The 11,030-nt window shown below is 37.4% G+C and overlaps 1 protein-coding gene across 4 annotated transcripts in view; it reads left to right on the forward strand.

The window, feature by feature from the left end:
* nbeaa (neurobeachin a) overlaps positions 1-11,030 on the forward strand; it is a 123,800-nt gene that overhangs the window by 49,807 nt on the left and 62,963 nt on the right. For all 4 annotated transcript variants that reach the window (XM_015038910.1, XM_015038911.1, XM_015038913.1 and 1 more), the window contains exons 4-8: positions 497-592; positions 1,281-1,402; positions 6,208-6,334; positions 7,157-7,276; positions 8,155-8,301. In XM_015038910.1, the coding sequence (XP_014894396.1) occupies positions 497-592; positions 1,281-1,402; positions 6,208-6,334; positions 7,157-7,276; positions 8,155-8,301 (612 nt within the window). The remainder of the gene's footprint in view (positions 1-496; positions 593-1,280; positions 1,403-6,207; positions 6,335-7,156; positions 7,277-8,154; positions 8,302-11,030) is intronic.

Consider the following 11,030-nt stretch of genomic DNA (forward strand, 5'->3'; position numbering starts at 1 on the left):
GTTCCTTGGCTCAAAAAAGGTTGAAAAACACTGTTCTAAGCTACTGAGTTCCGTCTGTAATGCCTTTTTGCTTCCTCATTAATCGATCCTTTGGTGAAGCTCATGCACAACCACCATCAGCCACCTCTGTTGTCTGACCAGTGGTCCATACCCTCAGCCATTTCACGGTACCTCTGCTGTCCAAAAGCTATTGTCAGCCCATCCACTTTGCCCCTGTTTCCCCGTCCATTCCAATTCCTCCTCCCTCAGCAGTCCTCTCTGGGGACAGATCGATTAAGGGGCGCCATGGTATTGAGGGGTTGTTATCGGGGGAGGGAGCCGGTGATTGAAGACTTATTGATCTGGGATGGTTGTGGTAGAGCTGTGAAGCCACAGAGTGGTTTTTCTTTTTTTCCTCTTTTTTTTAAACATTTTTTTAAAAGTCTTTCTGTACTGTCCCTCTGATGCACAGCATTTTTCATGTAATAACGACTTACTTTCTCGTCTCCTCTCCTAGCCAAGACATGCTGTCAAGCTGTTGTCTGTGCTGAACCAGATGCCTCAGAGGCACGGTCCCGACACCTTCTTCAACTTCCCTGGACGCAGTGCAGCGGTAGGACGCATACAAATTCTTTCTGCCCCTACACAGCTAAAAAGTAGTTCCCCCAATTTATGTGTAACATCAGCATGTTTGCAGTTGTTTTATTCCACCAAAAGTAGATGATGAATATCCAATAATAATACTAAAGGCATGGTGGAAATTAAAAATTGTACATGACCCTATTTAAATAGGCCGTTCCATAATGTACATTTTTTTTCTCTCATTGATCCAGTCTTAGTTTAGTTGACGTAGCTGTTGCCTTCAACTCGGTGTACTGATGAAGAATAAAACCATTCTTCAGTTTTACCTTTTTAGCAGACAACTACAATTAAATGCAGGTTTGACCACTCGGTCAAAGATGCATACTTCTATATATTTCTACCAAAATTAATTAATCAGACTCATTATCAATAATATCAGGTCTGTACCAAAGAAAACTGATTCATTTAAAGGTGTATATGTTAATGTGACCAGATTTTGGCCCCATTTTTGTTTTTTGTTTACCTTGTTTCCTCATATGCCTTTGTCTTTGTCTCTATTATTTTTTTCAGGGTATATTTTATATTAAAGCGGAAAAAAATTACATTTATTTATTATGGTTTAGTTTTTATTTTATTTATTTTTTTTACATCTCATAGAGACAGCCTTTCAACAGGCGCCTGTAGTTGATGTAAACTCTGATGTGCTTATTCCCCACCAGGCTATAGCATTGCCACCAATTGCCAAGTGGCCGTACCAAAACGGATTTACCATCAACACTTGGTTCAGACAAGATCCACTCAACAACATCAATGTGGACAAAGACAAACCATACCTCTACTGGTGAGTTTAGCACCCTGTACTTGGACTGGAGCTAAAGGAAATCTTTTATTTACTTGGTAAAAAAAAAAAAAAGAAATCTTTGAAAATGAATGGCTTTAAAAATCTAAAATTTACTCTTGCCTCTTTTTTAGTAGGCTCATAGTATTACATCATTGTTTTTTCTAACATATTTACAAATGAGCTTGCTCGCAATGAAAGATCAAAGAACATTTATATGCTTGTATTATATTTTCTGCGATTGTCCTTTTACAATCTCAGATAATTGATTTTCTACAATCCTCTATGCTCATAAGAAAAAAACTGCTTTAAGTGATGACTCTTTTTGCACTAACTGGCCTCTGTTGTTGAGGATTCAAGCATCAAATAATGAAAAAGCCTGCAGCTGAATGAAGAAGCTGGATCAGTTATTGTGTCCAATCTGAAAGAAGGTTTGCTGAGGGAAAGATGCTCCACAAAGCAGAAATTGTCTGATTTCTTCACATCATCAAAAGTAGTTGACATATTTTAGTTCAGTTCATTCTTGCTCTTCAACAAAAGATGAGAGTATTGCAAATAGAGATACTGGCTTCACTTGGAACCAGAAAAAGACTAGAAAGCCTAAGAACTCTGTTGCAGTGATTATTTTGACTTGTAGAGATCATTAAGTGCAACTTCTAATTCATTTTCTTCCATTTTCCTATCTCACTACTAATGAACTACAACTGAAGAAAGCCTGAGTTTGAACATCCAACCTGTTTGATCTCATTTGTCATATAGCAACTAAAAACAGCATGAAATAAATTGTTGAAAAAAGTCAAGTCAAGCTCAAAACCCAAAACAATACTTTTATATCTTTGATAGAATTTCTACCTTTACCTGAAAGATGCTTTTGCAGGGATTCACAAGTTGTCTAATCAAGCCATTTATAATTTGGTGTCATTACTTAACCCAGCTCTTTGACTTCCTAATGAACGCGAATAGATTTGTTTAAAATTTATGCAAAAAACTTTCATTTCTGTCTGGCTTAGTTCAGAAATGATCTAGTTTAATAGCCACTATACCAAGGACAATTATTATTGCCGTTACCACTAACAGACTTCTGTTAGTGTTGAACTAACTTCTTTCTTTGTGCATTTCGTTTCATTCTGTTGCAGTTTGGAGGACAATGATTAAATATGAATAAATTCTCAGACAGTTGGGGACAATTTTAGACAATTGAAAAGCTTCAATTTAACTATGTAGCACCAATTTACAACAAATGTGGTCTCAACACATTTCATTGCAAAATAAAAATAGAAATACTCAAACATAAAGAAGTCAAAAAGATAAAGTTTCTTGCATGTTTTTCCTAAATTTATATGAAGCTTCTTAAACTTTTTATCGGGCTAATAAAGTTGCTTGGGCTTGCATCACATGAACTTTTGGTCACTCTGAATAAATTTGAATTGTGTCATATTTCGTCTTATAACAGCATTTTGATTTGTTGCATGTCTTTTGTTTTCTGTGATAGACCAAAGCAAAATTGTGCATAATTGTGAAGCAGAAGAAAAAAAAATTGGCCTCTAAAATAAAACCTCTGTAACGTCGATGTTTGTGGTTGCAATATGACAAAATGAGACAATGTTCAAGGAGGATGGAAACATTTGCAAGGCACTGCATTGACCTAATGGTAATTTTGTCTCAGTAGGTATAAAACATATTTCAAACATGCTCAGGTATTTCTGCAGTGGGATACATGTTTTATTTAGTTTTTGTCTGCTGTTTATGTGACGTATCAGCATGATCCTGTCAGTTTATTATACACTATGAGACCTGGTGAAGTATCTATGATAAGTATAATATATCTGTAAAAAAAAAATTAACAGGTACCTGAATTAGGGGCGGAGAAATAATCTGATGGTTGTGGATTTTATTTGGATCCAAAAAATACAATTCGAGAATCATGGCAGATTATGATAAAACTGAGCCACAATGGTTTGCTAATGTTGTGCAACGTGATAACTTAGCAGAAATTAAAAAAATAAAAAAATAAAAAAATCATTGCAACCAACTAAAAGGAAAGCTTTAGAATATAATAGAACAAAATAGCCCTATATCATTAGTTACAAAGTATACAATAATATTGGTGAGCAACTTACTCAATGATCTACAACGCTGATATATGTAGTAAGAAACAAACATTTCAGCTGACAAGGGAGATAACATAAATCTGTGATGGTGAATTTTTTATGCTAATCCAGTATGTTCATTAGCTGACAAAACGTATAAATCTTTGCTTTGAACATTATGTGTGTTTGCAGTAATTGCAATTAGCATCTCTGCTGAATTTTTGGATAAGATTGACAATTTTCTGGAAAGCTCCTCTCTAATCTATTAGCATTAGATTGAGTATTAGCTCAGATGCTCCATGTGAGCTGACAGGTAGGTATATTTCTTGATGTGTTAGACTTAAATAATTTTCACAATACAATCTAGGGTGAAACATGAATAGAAGATCTTATATATGAAGCTCAACCAGTTTGTGTTTCTGAAGCAGAATGCTTGGATTTAAGGTCTCCAAATTGTGACACTTGAGTGAGATAACGGTATGTCATAAATAGTGAGGTAATAATTACATAGATTATTGATTTGGAACAAAACTTTAAATGTCAAGACACTCCGTGTTGAGTGTACGGTTTGTCGATTGGTTCTGGCTGCTGTGCAGTTATGGACTCCGCTCGCCTCACTGTTGGTGTTGTAAGAGCAAGATGTTAGCCAGTGTACAGCTTCATTAGTTTTGACCTTTTATTTAATTGAGCTTCTTTTCTGGACATCTACCCTCCTCCTCTTGTATCTGTGATGCTAACTAGCAGCATCCTCATTCACCGAAACCCTCCACAGAAAAGTCAATTGCCCGTTACCACCGAGAAACTAAAGAAAATGAACCAGGAGGTTCCTGAAGGAAGGATACCATCGCAGAGATGAGCTCTAATCATGTAAAGTGTTAGGATGTAATCCTGTTTCCTTAGTAACCGTTTGTCAGGTTGTCATGGCAAGCACTGAGTGAGAGAGGGAGGACGTCCTCCTCTGTTCTGGCCCGGGTCTTATCATCCTCCCCCAGATGCAGCTGCTACTCAAGCAGCATGTTTGTCAGCGGCCCATGCAGCTGCATGACGACCACGATAACGCACTTTAACGCGCTCCTAATGCATACCGGGGATTCGCTCGAGAGGGATTTATATTTGCTCTCCGGCTTTGCTGCGCGTGTGATCCTTCTGGGCCTATTTTAGGAGAGGAATGTGTCTTAGCTGTGAAACTGCGCTGTACGTGGATGTAACGAGAGTGGGAAGATAAATATTACGGGGGACAAATGAAGGGAAAAGGGATTAGTAACGTTAACAAATTGTAATCTGCGACCCATGGTGCTCTTGCAAGAAAAAGAAAAAGTTTGGAAAATCAGTTGTCTGTCACTGGCTTAAAAAAATAAGATGTGTGGGTGGTGTTGGTCCTAAATATTTGTTTCCCCTCTTAAAAATGTTTGTTCTGATTTTTGCTTTGTTGCACTTTAATGTTTCATATCAAATCAAACTAATTGGATAAAGATAAAAAAAGTAGTTGCCGTCTAAAACTAAGAACTGTCTTGGTGGTAACCACTGCAACATCTTTCTCTTCTAATTCTAAATTCAGATGAAATAATCTGAAAAGCCTTGGTTTAAATTTTTTGGAAACTTGTTTTTCTGCTCATGCAGGAAAACATCTTGTTGCCACTTTTCAACCTGTCCCCGATTACGGAGACGATATTTAGTTAGACGCCTCACCCAGCTGTTTAGAACCGTTAAGTCACACTTCACTGCACTCTGTGCTTTGGTCAGCTGGACATCTTTATCTACAAGCAGACATATCCAGTGGAGCAATTTAATATATAAATCAATACCTGGACCGTGAACATCATACCTGTCAACTTTCATCCTGTAAACCGTGTTTACAACCTGCACTCGTATAGATGCTTCATCCGTATGTTCTAAGCTGAGCAAAAAGCCTCGTTAGTTAGCTTGATGTTTGTCGTCTCCTCTTTGGTAGTATTGTGTATTAGTCTTGTTTATGTGAACACCTCCCTCTTCAAGATATTGGGAAATTTTTAATAACTAGCAATGAGTATTGTACGTCCCCGTGGAGACTCTTTGGACCACTACTGCTTGCTGAATTTGTTGTGATTCTGTCACACCAGAGGGTTTCTTATCATTTCTTTCTTGGTGTATCTTTGGTAGGCTCGGCGTTTTAGGGGAAAGTTCCCCTTCACGTTTTCTCCACTTGTGGATTATGGCTTGCACTGTAATTTGCTGGAGTTCCAAAATCTTTTTAACCCTTTTAACGACTGACAGCTGTCAGTGTCTTTGTTTCTGATTTGTTTTTAAATTTCTTTAGATTGGGGCACATGTTTTGTTTTTATTTTTATTTGAGATATTTTGGCCTAGGCAGGTTCTATTCTGTGGGTGTAGCTGGTGAAATTAAACCAAACAATGCGTGTAATGAGTTAATTCATGAATTTACGTGTACAACTTTTTATTAAAATATTTATTTCCAATTTAGTCATAGCTTAATTGGTTATATATTATTTAGATTATCTAAAGATAACAACAAAAGCGAAAACAGAATAAATCTTTAAGGAAACAATACCTTTCCACAGCATTGCATATAATACATAAATTCTAGAAATTCATACACATTCATTGTATATTTTATTTGAAATGTTTTCAGTTTCTTGCTTTTTTTCCCCAACTTTCTCTTTTTTGTTGAACTTAAAACAACAAAAAAGACAAAAATTAATCTCTCTAATTTCTCCACAGTTTTCGCACGAGTAAAGGAATCGGCTACTCTGCTCACTTTGTGGGAAACTGTCTCATCGTGACATCCCTGAAGTCCAAAGGAAAAGGCTTCCAGCACTGTGTAAAATACGATTTCCAGCCACGTAAGGTAAGGAAACACGCAGTCTGGAAATCCTGTGCCACTTGTTCGATTAGGCAGCGGCAGGAGTGCACCGCTGCTCTCTCTCCCTCCCATCTCTCTCTGCACTCGCTGCGAATGTTGATAAGCCTTGATAAGGTCTGTCAATTAAGGCCCTCTCTGCCACGCTGTCAGCAGTTTGCTGCTGTCTTAAACACAAACACCCACACAAAGTCCTTGCGTGTGCACGGAAACAAGCGCACATTCAGTTGACGAGATGGCCTTCTGCAGGATTTGCTGACCCAATGGATTCCCGGCGCAGCCTAACAAAGTTCCCAGTGGTTCCAGTTGATCAATTTGTATGTCACCATCGTTTGTCAGGCTGGTGCATGGGTTAATGTGTGTGCTGGGGAGGGGGGAATGTTTGCATGGACATTTGCTCCCTCATTAACCTGGCAGAATTTTAGCCCCACTTGCTGAAAGAATTGAACAAATTGTAGTCATTTTTAACAGGTCCTAGTCACAGACATGCTTTGGTATGAGGATTTCAGCAGTAAGGTTCCTTACTGCTGAAAAAGACAGAAATGAGCACACAGGACAAAAAGCAAACGCAGAGCAATGACTAATGGGGTTATTTCTGTGTTTTCCAGGTTAGACGAGCATGGAAAAGAAAATAGTTTGGAAAATACTAGTATTTCCAGACAATATTTAGTATCTTGTGTTCTTTCTAATATATCACTCAAATTGGAGTGAATAAATGCCTCCTAAATGATGACCAGATATCATTAAGTGATATTTCACAGCCCTCTTGCAAAACACACTAACTGTTTCATGTGTTATTTTTTTTTTCAGTGGTACATGATCAGCATCGTCCATATCTATAATCGCTGGAGAAACTCAGAGATCCGCTGCTATGTCAACGGCCAGCTGGTCTCCTACGGCGACATGGCATGGCATGTCAACACTAATGATGTAAGTACACGGTTAATTTTGTTTAATATCATAGAACACACTTTTGCATGACTAGATTTCTTTTAATAGCAGCCAAAGAAACAGTCTTACACAAATTATCTTTAACTTTCAAAGAAGTGCCTCTGATAAATCTCTGATAAAGCTCTGAAATCGAGTATTGGTTTGGCTTTACTTCAAGCTTTCCCTCATGTTGTGATCTTGGCAAACATTTGAGGTGTGCCCTCTGCGCTTGCCAGCTGCAGGAGAGTTGCCCTTGGGCTCTTTTCCAGCCCAACTCGCCCAAACTCCAACTTCCAACTTTCCCATTTAGCAGGGGACAGGTAGCCTGACCTCTCTGTGACCCTTCATGCTTCCTTCCTCGGAGGTTTTCAACTTTTGCTGCTGTAACCGTAGGGGTGGAGAACACACATTTCCTGGCCTTGAGGCAAAGTGTTTTAGTTTGTGCACAAGGTTTGTGCAGCTCATCAAAAAAAAAAAAAAACAACACTCCAGGGAGGTGAAGGAACAGGTCTCAAAATGCACTGATCCTATCAGTGTGTTTTCTCTTGAAGGCTGGAGATAAAACGTATGTCATCATTTTTAAACAGCGGAGCAGGACAGATCTCATTGTGATAAGGGGTATTAAAAGGATGTAGCTGCTGAGGGGCGAGTGGACCGAAGAAGAACACATAGAAGAAGGTGATAGTGAAGTTGGTGGAGAAGAGATTAAAAACCAACAGCCATCACAAGTTCTCCTGTTTTCCTCCATCCTCCAGATAGCTAAGGCTCTTTCAGTGAAAATGAAAAATGTATAAGATGCAAGAAAAAAACCTGACACTGCACCTTGATGTTATTAAATACATTATGGTTAAATTGCTTCTCTTTTTTTTTTTTTCCAGAGCTATGACAAGTGCTTTCTGGGTTCATCAGAGACGGCAGACGCAAACAGAGTCTTCTGTGGCCAGCTTGGAGCCATCTATGTTTTCAGTGAAGCTCTCAACCCGGCTCAGATCTTTGCCATTCATCAGCTCGGTCCAGGTTATAAGGTACATTGATGCAACCAATCACACTGAATCAGTTGTGAGGCACATATGCCAGATGTCTTTTGATTCTGATGTTGTTACTGACCATCTAACACTGAATCTGCTGTTGGGGATCTTTAGTATTTATTTATTAATTCATAGGAATTTAGTTATTATTAAGAAATAGGCTATAGTGAGAATAGAAACTGCAAGTTTGTGAACTTGTGATACCCTTTTAATTTAATTGTCTGGGTAATTGACCTATTCAGCATTATTATGTTGTAATTTTTCTTTGCGTAAAGCTGCATAAATACACATAAAAGCCTAAATATACACCATCTATAAACACAAGAACATATCTATTGTGTGATGGTCTGCATCCTTAAAAAGAGAAGAATAAGGAAGAAAAAAAGGCAGAACATTAGGCTCTACAAGTAAAAGTACCACAAAGCAATAAAGAGAAAAACAAATGTAAATGCTCATAAAGTTTTTTACTGCGATGTTTTCACAGTATTGTGCAGTCACAGTTCAGGATGGTATGGAAAAGCCTACTTTCACATTAGTTCCACTTCAGGAAGCATGAACTTGATTTGCTAACATTTTGCATCACTTTAATGTTAACCTAGTCAAATCAATTCTCACTTCTCAAAAAATATGAGTGTAACAAAAAATAATAATTTATAGAGTGGAATAAGTTTGTGCACTGCCATTTTTTTTTTCTTTGTTGTCCTGCTTAAACCTAAGACATTTAGTTAGGGAACATTTTGGGTGATGAAAAGAGCAGACTGAAGCCATCAGAAAGAAATGTGTAAAGCTTATCATTGAGAGTAATTTAAATAGCTCTTAGAAAGAATTTAATCAGTCTTTGCAGCGTATAAAAATGTTTTACTATTTTCAAAACTACTGCTAACATCCAACTTTGACCATCTAAGAACTTTCATCTTGAAAGCTGGCAGCAAGATGCTAAAAGAACTCCCAAAACTCTTATGTGTTATCTTGCAGCTGCTGATGTGAGAATGCACAACTGTGCAATCAGAGAGAACCCACAGAGTAGAAGTTCCTAACTTTCTTGTCACCTAAGCAACATGAGTGAAAATTCTGCTGAGATCTACTCCTTAATTAGAAAAACTGAGATTGTCTTTTAAGTGCAATCAAATAATTTTTGATACACATGGATTTTCACACATTATGGGGGAAAAATATAGCATCCAACCTTTTTACACTGTTTGATGCAGAGAACCGTGAGCTCAAAAAATCGTATTCCAGGCCTTTTTGGCCTGGCTATCGGGGAAAGATGAGAGACCAGAGCATCTCGCCAGCTGTCTTCTCCTTGTTTTGGCAGTCTTGCCTCAAGCTGCTTTCAGCCTTTACTTGAAGGTGTCCAGACCTGTCAAGATTTCAGCACCAGGAGACTGCATCCGTACAAAGCTGTGGATGTGCAACAAGCTGCTGGAATTACAGCATATCCTCAGAACATGTATAAAAAATAATCAGAAGATATTTCTTTACTTACTATAGACTAATGGAGCAGTAAATAAATTGTAATAACTTGAATTATTGTCAGCATTAGTGATGTAAACCTTAGAAACATATTTACTTAAGTTACAGGTTGTTGTTATTATTATTATTGGTTGGTAGATGAACAGTGTTTTAATAAAAGAAAAATCCTGCTTCCTGCTTTATAGTAAACAAATATGCAAATAACATGCATGTATGCATGCCCCATGTTTTAGTATATATTCATATTACTATCCTAGCACAGCTAATGTGTTGAGTAATGGTGCAAAAGGTAACATGAAGGCTGCTAGCATAATGCTAATTGAAAATAAATGGAAGATCCAATTCATTGCTAATGCTTAGCATTGGTCTCAATATAGACATTACAAGCAAATACTAACTAACCATAGTGAAATAATCAGACATATATTTTCCTGACGGAAGAAATAGCTGTTTTTATTTTAAGTGCCAGTTTTTAGCTTTTACACGCTAACTGCGCTTCTACGGCAAGACCATTAGGTCAAAGTTGTTTCACAACCAGCAGTTGTACGTAGTTAAAACTGAATTTAACCACTCTTCTGAGAGAATGTAAAGCAGAGGATATCATTATATCATGCTATTAAATCATTTATTATATAATTTAACATGTACCTGACATGGACGTCTCCACATAGCCAACCTCTACTACAAGACCAGAAATGTGAAATTGCTGGAGACGTGTGGGAAATATGATAGAACTGTTCTAAAGTACTGGTCGGTCGTATTTTTTCAGTATTCTTTCAGTAACTCCTTTGCCTTTTTGTCTCAGCTTTTGCTTTAACATTTGTGCTCTTTTTTTGTATTTTGTTTTAACAATGCCTTAACGTTTTTTTTGTGCTCTGACTTCTTTATGCATTGGCTTTTGAATTCTTTTATGCATGTTTTCAGGACGTTTTTACTAAAGTAAATTTTTATCAGTCATCTGACAGCAGTGAGTATGTCCCAGATCACTTGAAAGGTGGCACAGATTTAGATGCCTTACAGATTATGCAATGAACTAGAGCCTCTGCCTCCAATAGAGGCTGTCAGTTATACTAGAGTTGCACAATTTACCTTCTCTGTCTGATCTAACACATTATGGGTAAGGATATCCTATAGACTAGATCCCTCATATGCTCCTCCTAATGATTACATGCTCATCCTCTTGTTTTTTTTTTTTTTTTTTTTTTTTTTTTTTGAAAAATGTTTTTTTACCTCTTTCACGCCCCAGGCTTCCG

Source organism: Poecilia latipinna, unplaced genomic scaffold, assembly GCF_001443285.1.
Source record: "Poecilia latipinna isolate Pla-1442-1.1 unplaced genomic scaffold, P_latipinna-1.0 Scaffold457, whole genome shotgun sequence".
Classification (NCBI taxonomy): Eukaryota; Metazoa; Chordata; class Actinopteri; order Cyprinodontiformes; family Poeciliidae; genus Poecilia; species Poecilia latipinna.